Source organism: Aythya marila, assembly GCF_965140915.1.
Source record: "Aythya marila genome assembly, chromosome: 1".
In the NCBI taxonomy this organism is placed as follows: Eukaryota; Metazoa; Chordata; class Aves; order Anseriformes; family Anatidae; genus Aythya; species Aythya marila.
Genome location: NC_139042.1, coordinates 95125168 through 95144236, shown reverse-complemented (window position 1 = coordinate 95144236; position 19069 = coordinate 95125168). Strand labels below are relative to the sequence as shown.

The following is a 19069-nucleotide window of genomic DNA, read 5'->3' as shown; positions in this document are numbered from 1 at the left end:
CCGCCAGGGGGCGCTGCCCCACCTCAGGCGCTCCTGGCCGCTGGGGCCCGGCTGCGCAGGCGCGGTAGGGGCGGGGCGAGCGGGAGCGGGAAACGCGCTCGCGGGCGGGAGCGGGGCCGGGCCGCGCGGCGCCGCGGGTAGGGGCGGGGGGCGCGCGGCGGCCGTTAGCGGCCGTTGGCGGCGGTTGGGCCGTGAGGTGAGGTGAGGTGAGGTGAGGTGAGCGGCGCGGCGCCTCGCTGCGTTCCCTCCAGGGAGCCATGAAGGTGATCACGTGCGAAATAGCCTGGCATAACAAGGAGCCCGTGTACAGCTTGGACTTCCAGCGCGGAGCCGACGGCAAGATCAACCGGCTGGCCTCGGCCGGCGTCGACACGGCCGTCCGCGTGAGTAGCGCCCCGGGCGGGCGGGCGGGCGGCGCTGGGAGACCCCTCTCAGCCTCCTGGGGGTCGGCTCCGGGCACGGCAAGTGGCTGAGGAGCGTAAGCCCCGAGAGATGCGGCGGTGAGGTGCGCCGTCGTAAAGGCAGGCGGTTGCTTTCTGTCATAAAAATCCCTGATGCGCGTTGTTCCTGTCAGTCAGTAATCGCTATTTTTTTCTCTTAAAAGTAAGGCCTGATCGGAAAGCTTTGGGAAAATGAGTGCACTGAGGGAGCGACGTTCATTTTAAATGCATCTTAGTCATCTCTTTAAATAAAGTTAATGGGCTAGTGAGGCACAGTTTTCTTTTTGCCTCCCTTTCTTTTGGAACTAAAACTGAAACAAAGTAGGTTCCCATCCTGATGGGCTGTTCGTTTCCTTTTATGTCCCTTCAGTATCCAGGCATGGTGGTTTGCCATTTAAAAAAAAAAAAAAAAAAAAAAGGAAAAAATTGACTTGTTTGCTAAAAACCCTACTGCTAACCCTTCAATTTTCCTCAAACTCATCTTGCCATAAAGGATTCCAAAGCAGGAGCTTCCCTGTGCTCCTTTTTAACAAACTCCCTCACAAAGAATTCATGCAGGTTTTCTGCTATGTGAGCATGTATCCATCCATCAGTCTTGGATAATTCTACCTTTTAAAGATCTTTTGAGCCTGTTTATGTTTTGTCAGTCTTCACTCACCTGATTTATTTGAAAAAGAAATAAAATACTGTAATGAGGTCTCACTACGTGTACAATAAGCAGGTAAATGGAGATAAGAAGGTTTTCTTTTTCATATTGTTACTGCTGCTTTTTCTTAATGGAGAGATACTGTGGTTTAGCAGAGGATCTGAGAGGCAAGGATCAGACTTATCCTTTCAATCTGGACTGTTTGGCTTGCATCCACACTATTTTTTTCCTGTAGAGATAAGGGTGATTTTTTTTGATTGTTATTATTTGTGTTTGTTGTTGTAATACCATAATATTAAAATCACTATCTATAGACATGTCTAACTCACTTGAAGGTGGAGGTTGTTCATGACGGATAAGAAAATGATGTCATGATGGTGTGTGTTTGATTGTTTTTTAAATTTATTGGAAATATTTGGTAATATATTTCATCAGACTAAAGTACTGCAATATAATTACAGCTGTAGCTTGTAGAGGGAAAAATATTGTGCTATTACAGCTTTAGCTGTCAGAGTTTCAAATTGTAACTTCAGAATGACTGCCCAAGGAGTAAATTGTGAATCCTTGTAGTGATGAACACAGCGTACATCTTGTTTCTGAAAACTACCTGTAATGCTTTTGTAACTAGATATGGAAAGTGGAAAAAGGACCGGATGGAAAAGCTATTGTGGAATTCTTGTCCAACCTCGCCCGCCATACCAAAGCAGTAAATGTTGTGCGCTTCTCCCCCAGCGGTGAGATCCTAGCGTCTGGTGGAGATGGTGAGTGATAATGCATAATGAAGCTAACCTAAAGAAGCTGTTTGTGCGTCTGGTGAGTGGAGGGGGGAAATGAATGTGGGGGAATGAACGTTCATACCTGTTTCTTGCACTTCTATCTGTGGACTCCTGTGTGCCCTCTTGATTGTAGTTGGGGAATGCTTGTCATGCAGTTCCTAAGTAAGTTCTCACTGTCTGTGTGTCTGAAAGGATGTATTCCAGATATAAAATAGTTGCTGTTTCTGTTTCAGAGGCGGGGAGACTGAGTGTATTGCCTAGCATCATACTGAGATGCTGCAGCAGAATCTGTAAATTTATCCCTGTCCCTCCAGGGCCATGTAGGTTCTTCAGTTTCAGTAGGGACAGCGTTAGGTGGGTGGGTGAGACAGAGCTGAGTGTTACCTGCCTCGCTGGAAGATTTTCAAAAGCCTGAAGTGCAGAAGCATAGCCAGCTCTAACCAAAAGTAAATTGAAAAGTAAGTATTTAACTCTCGTCTTACTCCTGGGAACCTCTGTATTCTTTTTATTAGCATTACATAAAAAATACATAGATTAAAATCAGTAGCTCACACTGGAGGAGGGTAAAGCAGTCTCTTCTTCTTCATCACAAATTAAGGCTTGATTTTCATGTGTCATACGTGAGAACTGTAATGTTAAACTAAATGTAACATATTAACAAAACAAGTGGAAAAGAAGGCTTCATTAGTATTTCTTCTACAGATGCTGTTATTTTGTTGTGGAAGCTGAATGATAGCAAAGAACTGGAACCACTGGCTTTTCAGGATGAAGATGAAGCACAGCTCAACAAGGAGAACTGGACGGTTGTTAAAACTTTAAGGTAGTTCAATATTTTTTAGCTTGCTTTCTGTTCTGGGTTTTTGATTCTGCAGTGGCTTTTGTCATGTGGTATGGTCTCATGCTCAGTGTATTTAGAACTTCAATACTCTCTAAGATTTGTTTACTCCAATGTTCGTCCTTTTAGCATCTTTTATTTTTTCGTTTGATGCAGTGCCAACCTGCTTCCTCTTAGTTAAGGCATTTACGTGACTTAATTTACATGACATGACTGATGTGCTCTGAAACTGGTTCCTGAGATTTGCAGTCACTTAAAGTTTAACGTGTGTGTGTATATATATGTGTATAAAGAAAATGTGAAGTTTTATTTATTAACTTCATAGTGGAAATTTTGATCATTATTAAAGCAAAAAATGTCAGTAGTTGAAATGGTTCGTTGAAATTTGCCAGCTGTGAAGCTTTCACTTGCTGTGAAGCTAGACCAGTCTTTTTCAACTGATTCTTTTTAATAGTTCAAAATCCAATATATTATTATTCAAACTTATTATTATTCAATAATAATTATTCAATTCAAACCTATTATTATTCAAACTATTATTCATATTATTATAGTATTCAAACTATATAGTAAAATATACACACTGTGCCTGTTAAGTCTAGGTCGGTATTAGCTGACAGTGACTAAGGCATTAAACCAATGCTGGCAGTTGGAATGTGTTCTGTTCTCACTCAGCAGAAAATTGAAGGAAATAAGTGGTTCTGCAGTACTTCTTGATGAGCAGTATTTATACCTGCTCCATTTTCTGTGTAGTACCTGTTAAAAGTTTTGGTCTCTGTCTATATTGATCAAATTGTTAAGAATTTACGCTATATTACAAAAAATAAGCAACTGTGCTATACATAACTGTTACAGTCCTTGCAACTGTCGTGGCGTATGTGCAAACAGTTTCAAACATGCTAGTGAAATTGCATGAAGCACCGGCAGGATCCTTAGGAGCATCAAGCTCTTAAAGCAAACCAAGCCAACCCCCCTTCCATAAATTTAGCATTGCAAAAATTAAAAATTTAAAGCTATGACACTGTATGGCAAATCTTTAAACTTCAGGCAATACAAATTGGTTTCAGTGAAGTCCTTCTAGGTGGTTCTGAATATCTTACAATGTTTGTTCAGTTGCAACTAAATCAACCTTAATTTTCTGTATTTCATGTGGTTCTGGTGAGTGCGCGTATTTGTTTATTGCTCTTAAAAAAATCATAAATATGCAGTAAAGTCATCTTGAATAGTGACACTTCTAGGCTTCTTTGGTGTAGCGTTCTGTTTGTACAGATCCTACAACTCTTCATTTGCTGATCTTTAGATATAAATTCATAATTTCAAATGCAAGTTTTTTATTGTCTGTGGCAAAAAAAAGGAATGTTGAAAAGGCAGGTTTATGTTGCATAGAAGGTTGGTTGTGCTTTTAAAAACATTCCATTGCCTCCTGAATATGGAAGTTTTTTAGAAGCTGAAAATCTTGCTGTTCATTTTACTTCCATGATTTTTTTTATTTGTATCTCTGATTTATTTTTTTTTTTACCTGAAATTGTGCAAAACTTTTATGTTTACGTGTATCTGTTCACCTTAATAATTGGTTTCGTCTCTGCTGGCTTCTAGAGGTCACTTAGAAGATGTATATGATATTTGTTGGACTTCTGATGGAAATTACATGGCATCTGCTTCTGTAGATAACACAGCGATAATGTGGGATGTCAATAAAGGTAAATGCTGTTTCTTATTTGTGGCTTCAGTACTGTCTTAGGGTATTTACCAAAATAGTTAAAAATGTTTTCTTTTTGTGAGAGAGCAGTCCACTTAGTTGCTAAACTTTTGGAATTGTGAGGCAGGTAGCCCAGCACATAAAGATAAACTCTAATATGAGGGTATCTAATGACTTAATACTATGTCATCTCTTCACCTCAGGTGACTGGGAAAGCAAACAGCACCCTTTTTCTTTCCCAAAGGGTGAAGGTATAGGGTTTCTTTCCCTATACAAATGTCTTGTGTATCATTTGCTCACCTCCCCCCACCCCACCCAACAAACAAAAGTAAACAAGTAACTAACTACCTTGGTCAAAACCATGAAGAACATTTAGCATGTAGGCTGTTTCGTTTTGCAAGATGTGACACTTTTTTAGGCTCTGTTCAGCAAAACACTTTTGTTTGTTCTCTGTTGCTACGGAATTGCATGTATTCTCCAAGAAAAGCCCATCTATAGAAGTTCCTTTGGACTATCCCAGAATATTTAGCACTCTGCAGTTTCCAGCCATGTATGTATGTAGTAACCAGTTAGGTTAGGTTGCTTGACAGTGGGTTGGTGTTTTCTTATTAGCAGCGTGGTCATTACTTTTAATTTCAATCTACTGTGGAAATATTTGACTTTCCCTCGGGTTAAACTTTAATCTTGCATTTCGTATGCTTAGTATCTAATAAAAAAAATAAAGTAGGATCCAGGATTATTTCTCAGTTCCTGCGCCATGGAAGTATGAATGTTCTGCTGCTGACATTTTTTCATGTTCTTGGTTTGGATGCTTAATATCTCTCCCATCCTGTGTTCACATACACTCCTTTACCATAAATACAAGAATGTTCAACTAAGTGTGTATGTGCTCAGAGCTTAAGTATGTGCAGGCAGATGGTGATGAAATGTCCTGCATCTTGGACTGCTTGTGACAACTTTAAATGGACATATCTATTCAAACTTTTACTAAAAAAAGCTGGATGTCCTTTTATGTTGCTTACGTAATATATGTGTAATGTCTTCCGTTCTCACTGCTTTCTTTTAGCACTAAATCATTGCTGCAGAGGAGTTTTGTGTCTTCTAAGTGGAGACAACTAATAAAATGGAAGTAAGAAGCCGTTAATGGAAAATGTAGGCTTTGTGGTTGAAGTTGAAGATACATGAAAGTAAAGAGCTTCAAGGAGAGGTTCTTATAATATCCAGGCTAAAAGCTTGCATGGTTTAAAAAAAAAAAAAAATGGCAGGAAGAAAGCGAATAATAAAAATCCATAGGGCTGTTTAGTACAAAGACAACATCACTAGCCTTAGAAATCCTACAGGCACAAACTGCTGGCAACTCTCAAGGCATCCTGGAGAAATATCATTATGTGCTAAGTTTCTTCTTACACTCTTAGGCATGTGTTGTTGGTCACTGTCTGAGAACAACTGGGCCAGAAGGACTTCAGGAATTACGCAGCATGGCCTCAGCTCTTTGTGTAATCTTTTCAAAGAGCTGTTCCTTTGAAACAAAATGACACTACAATACTAGAAGAAAGTCTGTCACTGGTATTCAAAACATAGTATTTCATGAGAATTTTCTGTAACTACCTCATCATGATGCTTTGGATTTGTGACATTCATGTTAGGTCAGAGGGTTCAAGCCTTTGAAAGATCTTCAAGATCCAGTGAGCACGAGCTAGCACTGCTGTAGAGGTATTTCTGAAAGCTGTGTGTGTGGAAGCCATCAGTCAGTCTGCGTGCAGAATATTTTTTCAGTGCCTGCTCAGCAGAGTAGGTGAGTTTCCACAGCCCCAGAGAGCAGCGCCTGGCTATCTAGCCCCAGCTGAAAGCTGTGTTTTAGTGCTGGAATTTCTGTCTCTGTATTCAGCCAGAAATCAGCCAAGGTCAGTTAATTGTTGAGGAGTACTCTAGATGTTTGTGACTTTTTTTTTTTTTTTTTCTAATCAGAAAGGTTTTGAAATATATCATCTGGCACATTTGATGCCTGAACCAAGCTGCTTGTCTGAGTTAGTTTGCAGGGAACAAGCCTTAAATTAGTGTGTACCAATTGGCTGCATTTATGTCTAGAATCTGTTTTTTGTCTAGGATATTTCTGTTTCCAACATTCTTGTCAGGTACCATCAAAATAAGGTTGTCTAAAAAAAAATATTTGTTTGCATTTTAAAACATCTTGCCTTGTTTTATTTCTGAAATGAAGAAATGTTTTTAAAACACATTTGAATTCAGAATTTGGAAACTGTTTGTAATTTCAGGGCAGAAGGTTTCAATATTAAATGAACACAAGAGTTATGTCCAAGGAATAACCTGGGATCCGCTAGGCCAGTACATTGCAACTCTGAGTTGTGATAGGTGAGCTGATGGTCTAAGTGTTTTGCCTTAGAGTTCTTGAGATAAATGTGACTTTTGCCTATGTTCAGACTGTTTTCTAAAAAGGTTGATGTGAAAGCAACGTTATAATTCAGTTACCTTTTGCTTGTAGTAAATGATTCGTGAGGTCTGAGTGTCTTTTCTAAATGGCAAGTAAGCTTATATAACCTGTTTTAGAAAATTGTCTTCAGGAAATAAGCTTTCATGATATTAGAGATACCAGATACATCTTAAGAGATCGCTGCATTCTCTGATTGTCAGTGAGCTACTAAGTCCATCCTTGTCAGTGCATTTTAGAGAAAGATATAAACAGGTTAAGAAATCAGTTACAAATAATTTTTTTCACTGATGTATTTCTTTCGCCCTCTTGCTCCCTCCATCCCAGGCAGTTTTGTAAGTGATGTCATTGGGAAAGCAAACACACACTTCATAAACTTGGCCTTTGTCAGAACTTTGCAGTTCAGCTTAAGCTGTCTAGGGCATGTGTGCTGCTCAGGAGGGGTCGCAGCTGGCTAATAAATGTGTGTCATTTGGCACCAGTTGCAAGGAAAATTACTGTAGTGGAGGAAAAGTAGTTTTGATTTAAGATTTGCAATAGGCTCAGAAAAATGATGAGTTAATGGCTGCTAGGTCATTATAAGCCTTTATTTTCTGATAATCAGTTATGTGAAATTTGTGTGCTTCCATTAAAACAAAAGGCAGTGGAACACAAACCAGCATAACCCAGAGAAGGCTTCAGTGGGTGTCTGAGCTGGCAGAAAGTATGGGATGGTGGGACCAGCAGTTGGATTTGCTTTGGCTACCTGCTGTTTACTGAAATGAAGTCAGTGGAGTTCAAACCTTCTCTGTGCAGTTAGACTCTGGTTTTCATGTCTTCCAAAGGAAACTGAATTAAAGCCTAGAAATATAACTAATTGTCTCTGAGGCGAGTTCCTATTTCACGGGAACATATTAGCTACTACAGCACAGGTAGGAATGGCGTGGCTGTTCACTGTCCATTAATTCCCTTATTCCTCTATGAATGCACATAGAATCATATAATGGTACTTTACAAACCTCATTGAATTAAATAGTTGGCAGTGATTAATTGCTTGCTTAGCCATAAAGACATGTCCTCCCTGGTGGTGTCTCATGAACAGAGTTACAATTACTGGGTGATTGTCATTTATTTTTGGCAGTCTTGACTGAAAAGTGAGATGTTTTAACGCTGTGTAAATCTTGAGGTGAAGGGAAGCTGGTTACAGCTAACTGTGCTCTCCACCGCGTAGGGTCCTGCGAGTATACAACACACAAACCAGGCGTGTAGCATTCAACGTTACCAAGATGCCATCTGGGTCGGGAGCTGAAGGAGAGGTATGTTGTGCTGCTGCTACTGGAGAATATGCTGGGTGCTATTCTGTATGACTTACTCTGTTCTCCAAAACTAAAGGGGCAAATATTTTCTATTCAAGTAATCCACATATCAAATAGTTTTGTCTGTATCTAGCTTCCACATTTTGTTAGTAGAGACCTCTTCAGGTTTCTTCTGTCGTTGTAGAAGTGACTAACAGTGCCTGCTGCTTTTGATCTCTTGCAAGTTCAGCTGAATAAAGTAGTAACACAGCGTCTTTGGCTGTAAATAGTAAAAATGGCATGGAAAAAATAGTATGTGTGATGAATTTTTAATAGACTTAAAACATGTCGGTCAGAGTGTGGCTGTACATTTATTAATGGATATGACAGAGCATTAATCTTTTTGTAAATTTCAGGCTGTTGAATTTAAAAGGGGGTCTGGTTTTTAAGAAAAATAGGATTAGAATTTCCTAAATTTTTCACTAATTTTTAAGAGGGAACTTTTTTCTCCTCACAAATAATTCAAAGTAAAATAACACTTCTAAGCTAGCTATAGCCTTTTTAATTCCTTTTATTCCTTTTTTTTTTTTTTTTTGTGAAATATTTGTAACAGTTTTATAGAGACTAAAGAACAGACCTGAGAGAAGTCTCTTTGCCATTATAGAAGCTTTCCTTAAACCTCTACTCCTAGAGTTAAAATTAAATGCCTAACGAACAGGTTTTTACACTGACTCTTACATAATGTTCTCCAGGTTATTAATACTTCTTGATTACTGGTCTAATGTGACTGCTCTTAGAGTGTTTTGATTAGCTGAAGAGGGATCAGCGTTATTTTTCTTAGCTGTGAAGAATTTATTGCAAAGGGGGAAAATAAGTTTGAAGGAATCATGGTTTCTAAAATATTTATCTTTTATTTTAAAAGCTGTGTGAGGTTGGACTGTACAACTAGATGACTTTTCGTGCTTGGATTCCAGCTGACATATTCGTGGCACTTCTTGCAATATTTTCAATGTTACAGGCTAGGAGCTATCGGATGTTTCATGATGACAGCATGAAGTCATTTTTCCGCAGACTCAGTTTTACTCCTGATGGTTCCTTATTACTCACTCCAGGTATGTAAGAACATGTAATGTTTATTATACTTTACTTTGAATGTGCATTAGGATTACTTTCAAACTGCTAGGGGATGCTTATTTATCTGAATCGTGCCGTTCCTCCTTAATCATCTTCCTGTTGAAGGATATAGACACTCCACAATACTCATTCATTATCAATCCAGAACCTCAACCTTCTCTGGTGATAAAAGTTATATTTGTGGCATTTTTCTTAACTGAAACACGTGCATTGAAACAATACAGCTCTGTTTAAATAGAAACGAAGAACAATGAGTGGTTTCTTTTGACTGTCAGGTCTCTCATCATTTTTATCCTTTTTTAAAAACATTCTGCAGTCATAGTAGAAATAACATTGGAAGGAGGGGATCAGTTTGCCCACATAAGCACTGCTTTTATAGGTGTCTGGCATCATCAAAAAGAAGCTTTGAGCGGGAAGTATATAAGGGAAACACAAACAGCATTAAATAAATATTTGGGATGCCTTTTTAAGTTGTATTCAGGTTGCACAGCTCTTGCCCAACTGACAAGCCTAATTCCTGAGAAGTAAAATGTTTATAGGCAGAAAGTGTGTACTCAGTACCTTTTTGACTTGATGAGTAATGTTTCTACCTCTGTTTTTGCAGCTGGCTGTGTTGAATCAGGAGAAAATGTAACAAACACCACGTATGTTTTCTCCAGAAACAATCTTAAAAGGTAGATTAAAAGATCAAAAATCCTTTTATTAGAAAAAATAATCAAATGCTGGTTTCTGAAATACTTATTCTTCACAAAAGGCCTATAGGTCATCTGCCCTGTCCTGGAAAGGCAACTCTTGCTGTTCGCTGCTGCCCAGTCTACTTCGAGTTGAGACGAGCACTTAATAAAGGTACTGTAAATCCTTTGGGGATTATGATTTTTACAGCAAACGTGAAAAGGCCAGTGTGGCTGTTTATATGCAGGCCATATGATTTTATTCCCAAGCCTTTTAACATTCCTTAAGATAGTGTTGTACTACATCTTAGAAACTGTTTCCTGATTCTAAGACCCTGAATTCACCTCAAATACCTTGTGAATAGCTTTTGATACAGCGAATAAACTTCTTACTTGGCCTTGTAGGCTACAGAAATACTGCTTAGCATTTTCCTTTAACTTTTAATCATTTTCTATGAATAAAAGTAAATAACTTGGCTTAGCACTAAAGGAGCAACCCAGTGAAATATTTTCTTTTAGTCCCAACTACCCACATCACAGAAATGCCACAGAGTTGGTGTAGTTTGCAACAACCATTGATGTTTATTCAAGGAAGCCAAACTTGAAGCAATGCTGGTGTTACAGGCCAGAACAAGAGTTCTGAGGAGGGGAAGAATGGTATGAAGTTGCATGAGAACTGTGCTGGTATATGTGATGGTATACATTTATGGTGACTTTAATTTAAAGTATCTCCTAAGGTTAGTTTGTGTTGCCTTCGGTATTAAGGTGCATTAAGAATTTAAACTGGACAATATGACAGACTTACAAAACAAAATATTACCAACTTAGATTAACTAAATTTCTTCTGACTTCTCTCTCTTAAGTTAAACAATGGAGGGCAATCTTTAGGTAATAGAAATGTTAGTGCTTGGCATTAAGCTTTGTTTTGTAGAAGTGCCATTTTCTCAGCCATTATCTTGATGAATAATTAAATCTTTGTTTGGGTTCATGACTAACTAGTGTGTTTACTGCCCTGTAATGAACACAAGAAAGAATTCTCAGTGTTTTCATTTCTTTACATTCTAGATGAAAGTAGTCAGAAATCATCTCCTGCTCTGTTGAATTTGCCCTATCGCTTGGTGTTTGCTGTTGCATCAGAAGATTCTGTGCTTTTTTATGATACTGAGCAGTCTTTCCCCTTTGGCTATGTTTCTAACATACATTATCACACCCTCAGTGACATTTCATGGTATGTAACTGTTAGATTCTTAAAAGTTGTGATGGGGGGGAAAGGGGAGGTTGTCCTTCTTATACACTGAGGCTGTGCACAACTTCCTGTGTCTTGCTTTATTTTTGTATTTCATTTATGAAACATCTTTGGTCACTGTCATTGTGATATCTGAACAGCAAGTCATCTCTTTTGCCCTGTAAACTGGAGAATTACAGTTCTTTGGTTGGGAAACAAGGTGCAAGCAGCCAAAGGACAAGTAGATAGCATTGTACAGACAAATAGAACATTTGTACAAATGCTAATGTACTTGGTTGCCTTTGGAAAGTACTCATTGTCCAGGCAGTGTTACTGGTAATAATGATGTTATTCAGAAATTTTAAAGGTCATCTCTGTGCTCAGGTATCTGTGTCCTGGTCAAATTACACTTTATCTGCGCAGTTCTGCTTGGTGGTTCTTCATGTACTGCTTCTGAGTAATTTATCTGGCTTGATGCAGGAAGTCCAAACTGGAGCTGAAAATTGAAGCCAAGTCTTGCAAACAGGATAATCCCTCTGCTGGACCAGGCTTGTTACGCCTTTCTAGCCAGTATTCCTAAGCTGGAAGCCTGTATCAGAAGTTACAGCTGATGCTCAGAAACTGAAAATCATTGTGTGTCAGGAGGAGGGGAGCAGAAGAGAATAGGAAATCGTGTTTTTTTTTTATCAGTGGTTGATACTACTTGATGAAATAAGTACCATCGTAGCTAAAGAGCTTAAACAGCTCTGCTGGTCAGAATGGGCAGACTTAAGCAATATTTCAGAAACTGTGGCTGAAGGGGTTTTGTACCTGCAATTGAACTGTGCCTGCTGAGATGAATGCATAATACCACTGATCACAGACAAGGCCAGAGAGATTAAATCAGATGTGAAGGCCAGACTTGAAGATCTTTGGTTCATTTGAATTGCATGTCTTTCACTTGAATGCAGTCTTATTTAGATGCTTGCATGTACTTGGGGAAGGGAAGAGGAACAGATTTGTGTTACAGAAGGAGAGGGGTGGGAGTTGAAGAAAAAAGTTTTAACTTTTTTAATGGAAAAAACAAATCCAAATAGGTCCAGTGATGGAGCCTTTCTTGCAATTTCTTCCACGGATGGATACTGTTCATTTGTTACCTTTGAGAAAGATGAACTGGGAATACCACTGAAGGAGAAGCCTCAGATAAATGTCAAGACTCCTGGTGCAACAGAGAAGAAAGTGAAGAAGAGTCAGTGTCACAAAGCCATTTCCCCAGGCTCTAGGCTGACCGAGGGGACTCCTCCCAGCACTCCCACCCTCCAACCTAAGACACTTGCAGGTGCCGGTAAGGACTTGCCTTCCACACCTGCTGGCGTAAAAAATGTTCCAGTCCCATCTTCAGACGAGAGGAAAATAAGCCAGCCAGCCAGCCAGAGTACTAAAGTAAACCAGCCCAAGAGGATTACTCTCAACACTTTGCAAGCATGGAGCAAGACGCCAAGGTGAGATTTATATTGCCGTTTGCAGTCATAAATCTGAAGGCCAAGACAAGCTGTGCTTGTGCTGCATTTAAAGGTTTGAGGTTTAGACATAAATTCCTAGCCTTGTGTCTTGGTGGTAGCTGTCTTGACATGGAACTTCTTGTTCCAGTTGTACTGCAGCTAAAAGGTCAGAATGTCTCTCAAATCCTAAATGTACAGTTCTTGCCTTTCTATCTAAAATGTGAAGAAGTAGCAAAGTAAACCTGTGCATGACATGTCTGTCCCATCTATATGGGAACTAACAAGTGAAAAGGTTTTAAGTAGTTGAAAGTTACCGTTGTCCGGAGGGCAGGGTGACAGCACAAATTAATCTTCATGTTTTTTTTGAGAGAGAAGCTATATTTTATCATGTTAGCTAATTTTGTTATGAGTGTTTTCTTGTAGTAGCATATGTGAGACTGCCAGTGGTATTTTCTTACAGTCCAGTTAATCTTCTGTCACTCTTGTGCTTATTTCTAAGTGCTATCCAGAAGATATTTAGCAGAAGAAAATAGAAAATCTGATGAGTGTGATGTAAAGAAAGGACTTCTTTTTTTTTTCCTCCACTAGAGAATTGTTAGTGGACTTCATAGGGCAAAAGAATTCCCTAGAGTTTTAACAGTCTAAGGTGTTAACGTAGACAAGGCTAGCAGAGGAATGGTAAGCTGTTGCAGCAGAATTAAAAGCCTTAACAGGTGTCAAGAAACAGGCTAAAATCCTTACCTTTGCAAACAGTCTTAACTTGAAAATATTTCACCAAAATAATATCTCCTGAAGGTCTGTTTCACATAACATATGCAAAAGTACTTTCCAGTGAAAAAGATAAATGTCTACTTAAAGTACTTCTAAAAGTGCCCTGCTCATCATATGATAATAAGAAGAAAAGCATAGTAACATACATCTAAACAACAGTAAATTTAAAGGATTCTATGTATAGTATATGTTCAAATAAAGTGGCAGTGAAAGCTTTAAGTACTTGAACTATTTCTGCTCTTTTAAAGGAGAATAAACTTGATAACGCTGAAGCCAGATACACCAACCTCAGCATGTACAGATACAGTTCCTTTACCTCCTTCCTCAGAACAGGAACATGGTAAGCTTTTGTGGCTATTAGTATCCAGAAAAGATTTTTGCCAATCATTTTTTTTTTTTCCATTGCGGACTTCTCTTATAAGTTATAAAAATCAAATCAAGCACAAACCTAAAACTCATAGATTTTAAAGCTTCTTCATTGTCTGGGTGTGTTTGAAAAGTTCTTTTGACAGTATGAAGAATGGTGTTCTCACTATGGTTGTCTCAGGTAGCTGCTCATACATCACTACAGTTTAATAGTAATGGGAACATTAGCTGGCAGTTGAAATGCTAAAGAGTAAGCTTCCTTGGACGTGATGTCCTCCAGGTCACACAGGTAGGTTTTAAGGAGACTTTCTGCCCTTGTACTTTGAGCGTGTAATTGTTTCACGTGTTGGTCTCTCTCAAAATGGTTTCTTTCATGAGTGCTTAATTGTTAGTAAATCCAGCAAGCCAGTTCACTTCCTTAATCTGACTTCACTGAGCTTAAATGACTTTCATATCTGCCTGTTTCAGAGAGGCAACTACCATCTGATGACAGTCTTCAAAATCCCCCAGCATCTAAACGTCCTAGAACAGAGGAAATGCCTCTTTCTGCATCTGCTGAAGATCAAATCACCTGCAAAACAAACAAATAACGCCAGTATATTAGTAGACCCTTCAGTTTGAAGGTGATGCAGCCATATCTGAGAGCACATTTCTTTTTGCAAATGTTAAATCCTCAATTCCTGATTAAAGTACCATATGCACATTTGACATAGTGCTGTGAAGAAAGAAACTGGCAGTAGAAGACAGAGGTTGCAGGAATCAAATTTCTACTGGCAGTAGAAGACACAGGTTTCAGGCCTTGCAGAAGAGGAAATAGTTGTGAAGTGACTTCGAAGTGTAGTTCTACTTCTTGAAGACAACATTATTTAAGAAATGCAGCAGCTCAAGGAAATAATGAAAATCTGGTTATTGAAAAGCTGTACAGTAACCTAAGAGTTTCCATAAGAAGTCCTTAAGTTGACATTTATAAAGTATTACGTCTTCCAGCAGCCTGTCTGGCAAATGAGTAGAATTTCTAAGGGATTAAATGAATTTGTAATGATTGGATGTGTCTTAAGAAAAAGGAAAAAAACAGACATCAAAAACCCTGAAACTTTCATTCAGGCAGCTTGGCTTATACATTGTAGCAATGTGCAAAATAATTAACACTCTACAGTACATGTGGAATGGAAGCAGATGTTCAATATGCTGTGAATGCAGCAGCATGCAATATGACTGAAGCAAATCAGAACCTAAAACTGCGAGAAACAAGAAAGCAAAAGGAAGAAACCCTCCGAAGACCTGTTAAACGCATTAAACAGTGGAAGAAAGTTCGCAGTTGTTCAGCGCCTGTATTTACAAAAAGGTAGACATGAGATTTTCCTGAGGCAGCAGGATTTGAGTGTATACATTAAAATGACATGAAAAGGTTTCCCCTTTTCTTTTTTTCCAAATCTAACTCCTTTGACCAATAAAATATAATATAAAACCAGTGTATAATAAACTTTTTAAAGTTCATTTATTTAATACTTGCTTTATTATTAAACAAAGAGCTGCAAATTGTAAATGAGACCCAAATCTTTGAAAACCACTACACTTACTTTTCTCTGGTGTGCAGACTAAGACTCCAGAAGTAGAATGCTCAGCTGCAGTAGTCTGAGCTTATCTACTTCATTACTTTTGTTTAATATCAGGTACTTATATGTAAGAAGATAATAATTAAAATGTGAATGGTTGTTCTAGTTTATGATAACATGTAGAAGTTTTTGAATAGAATTTTCTCTTGTGATTTAGCCCACACATATCATGTGAAGTTCTGAAATACATGGGAAGGGAGAGCTGCAATTGATATTAAAGCTCTTTGACTTTCATTCTTCCCTGGATTTGATTGATTTTAAGCTGTGTAATTAGTGTTTATTTTATGACAGTTTCTAAGAAATTGGACAAATACATTAGAGAAGCAGAAATAGAAATGTTTCAGAAGTGATTCGCAAAAATGTCACAAGGAGGAAATACTAACGAACACCTATTCCAGAAAGCAAGCTTGAAACAAATTGTGTGTAATCATATGTATAAATCGTATTTAAATGGAAATTAATTAGTAAAAAGTTGTAGGAAACTAACTGTATCTTTGGTTTAAACTAATGAGATAAGGATGGAACTTCATTAGACAACCTGTTTTTTTCTTACAATGAGGAATATGAAGACTGTTACCACGCAAAGGTGTATCTGAAATGTTTTCTGTCTTCCCAAAAGTTTATAGAACAAAAATTTGTAGAGAAATCTGAATTGATAGCTAAAGCAGATATTTATAGCTAACACAAAATAGCATGACCAGCAACAGATGTTTTCTTCAGCATGAGCTGTAAGAAAGCTGGCATTTCATCTTTCTGTGGGACAGTGACCTGCTTAATACTGCAGTAGTTCGTTCTGTTGCACTGCAAAAAATTAATTGAAATCAAACTTAGACTTTGAAATATTAATTGTAAAATTATACTCATTTTTTTTACTTTTTTTTTTTTTTTTTACACAAAGTTCATTTCATCATAAATTACTCTTTCTGTTGAAAGCTAGTTGGTTAGATATATTATTTTAGTGTTAATGGCATATCTGGCCTTTGTGGTCTTCAGGTGCAATTAGTTACCAGAGGATTCATCTTTATTTCATACCACACCCATTCAGGTGATACCCATTTTTGTTTATGTAGTTACTTAGCATGTTTTCCCTTTGCTTTACAATATAATTGGAGTGGTAAATGTATCATGGCTTCCACTGCTTCCATTGGGAGATTGTTTCCACATCATCATCTCTGTCATAATGCTCTACTTGGTATTTTGTCTTCCCTAATGGGACTTATTTTCAATGCAAACCAGTGCAATGTTTTTGGCTGGGACAAAGTAAGTTTTCTTTCTAGAGGCTCAATGCTGTGTTTCGATGATGATAGTGGTGGTAACGCATTGATGTTTTAGTTGCTGCAGAGCAGAGCTTACACAGAGCCAAAGACTTAGCTGCTTCTCATGCTGCCCTTCCTGCAACCAGGCTGGAGGTGCACCAGGAGCTGGGGGGGGGACACAGCCAGGACAGCTGGCCCAGACCACCCAAAGGGATGTCCCCTACCACAGGCATGAGGCTCAGCAATAAAACTGGGGGAAAGAAGGAGGAAGGGGGGCACATTTGGAGTGATGGCATTTGTCTTCCCAAGAAACCATTAGGCATGAGGAGCACCACTTTCCTGGAGGTGACTGAATGTCTGCGTGCCCATGGGAAGTAGGGAATGAATTCACTGTTGTGCTTTGCTTTTTTTTTGTGCAGCTTTTGCTTTACCTAGTAAACTGTCTTTATCTTGACTCACGAGTTCTTGTGCATTTACCTCTCTGAGTCTTCCCCATCCCACCTGGGGAGAATGAGCGAATGGCTCTGTGGTGCTGAGCTGCCTGCTGGGACTAAACCACAACATCCTGTTCCTAAGAAGTGGGTTATGCTTTTTTTCTCAGTCATGCATTAGACTCGGTTCTAAGACAACCCGCCCTGTGCTATTGCAGTTCTTTCTTGACTGTCTGGCAAGTTCTGCATAGCTGTAATTCTTTTAAACATAGCCTTTTGTTCAGATCTGACTTGTGTTATTTTTTTTCATGCTTCAAATGGACCCTGAATTCGTATTCCAGTAGTGAACATGGCATAGGTCTTCCTAGGAGACACTTTGCTCGGTGCGTTTTGTGAGAATCTTATCTACTCTAAGGACACTTGTCCTTCTTGTACTATCTTGATGAGGTTGCATCAAGATAAAGGAAGAAATGACCTGTCAGTATCTCCTTTCAATCTTGCAACAGTAAGAAGAAGGAGCTACACACATAAAAAGTCTGTCCTGCAAGAGGCACTAAATCACTTTTGAACACTGGAAACTGCAGAACTCCTCACTGGGTGTCCAAACCGTGCATCCAGTCAAAGTATTTTATTACCTGTGTATGTCAATATCCCCCAGACAAATTCCCTGAAAGACCAAATAAACAGGATTTTGATCTCAGTTTGCATTTTCTGAGGTGAAAGCAGCACGGTCTTCTGTACCTGTTTGACCACGATGAGCATATGTGGATTACTGAACCTACGTCTTTTTCCAGTCCTGCTAAATGGTGGCTGTGGCTCAGAGTGAAACGCTAAGGACAGAGACCCTTGGTACTCAGGCCTGTGACAATGCTCTCCTTAGTGACTCAGATGTGCAGAATATGGAAAAAAAAAATGCAGGTGAAGACTTGATGCACTGTTTTATCAGGATTGGAGCTGTACCCAATACTGGCACATCAGTCAATGAATAGAAACTTCAGGGCATTTTACCCATTCTGTCCTTGCCAGAGACTTCCAGCTCAATATCCCTGACAATTCAATACATGAGTTGGTCCGTGTGGTGCTGGAGGTACCACAGCTGTTTGTCAGTATTTTCAGACTCAAGCACTTAACAGCTCAGTAAATCGATCTCGAGGGCTCGCAGATTTGTATGTGGCTGGTAACTTCCCTGTTTTTCAGGGAAGGTGTGATAAATGCTCTTGAAGCGTAAAGAAAAAATGCAAATCAGTGTCATGCCTGCTTGGTGCTGATTCAGCTGCCTTCTTACTGTAAGCCTCAGTTTGTGATTCAGGCGATGAGCTCCCAGAGGGATTCCAAGGAGCGCTGTGTCATGAGGAAAAAGCCCTCATGTTCTTCTATTTTTACTTGCAAGATTGTCTTCACCCATGAAGAGTGCAATTTTAATTTGCCTACCTTCTCTATTTTTCTCATGGAAAATTTTGTGCCTCTTTCCAGAGGTGCAGACTCCCCAACATGTGGGCAGTGTCTGGAGCACTGGCTTCTGTCAGCTGTCAGTGACGCTTCCATAGCATATACGTACCTCACAGGGAGGTGTATATTCTGATAATGTTGTGACTTAAGGATCACCTTGAGACCTTAGGGAATCTTACCAGTCACTTCACAGCCTCTTAAACTGTTTTTTTAAAATCTCAATTAGAAGGATGTGGAGCCCAGGGTTATGGCAGACAGATCACTTACAGAGGGCACCAGAAATTCTGCTGACATTCCGATGTTCTTCCATCAACATCCCCATCAGTGCAATCATGAACCGTGTATTTCAGTTGTTGCCTCACTCCTGGTTTTCTTGCACTAAGGGCAGACACCTCTCAGTCACTGAGCTTTAAGGCTTTTGGATTCTGGATAGCTCAGTTACTTGTTCTGCTTTGCAATCCTTTCAACCTATGCTTCTTGGAGGTTCCCTCTTGTAAGAGTTTGCTAGGAATGTTGGCCATACACGCTTGATTTAAACCAAGAAATGAACTCC

General features: G+C 39.2%; 1 protein-coding gene across 1 annotated transcript; it reads left to right on the top strand.

Annotated features, from left to right (window-relative positions):
* The first annotated feature begins 19 nt into the window (after positions 1 to 19).
* On the top strand, positions 20 to 15235 carry CHAF1B (chromatin assembly factor 1 subunit B). The gene is made up of 13 exons (XM_082784700.1): positions 20 to 383; positions 1715 to 1847; positions 2565 to 2682; positions 4294 to 4397; positions 6670 to 6766; positions 8053 to 8137; positions 9135 to 9228; positions 9855 to 9924; positions 10005 to 10096; positions 10987 to 11149; positions 12223 to 12627; positions 13647 to 13738; positions 14233 to 15235. Exons 1-13 carry the CDS (start codon positions 258 to 260, stop codon positions 14352 to 14354), a joined length of 1701 nt encoding a protein of 566 aa, XP_082640826.1. The 5' UTR covers positions 20 to 257; the 3' UTR covers positions 14355 to 15235.
* Positions 15236 to 19069: the final 3834 nt, after the last annotated feature.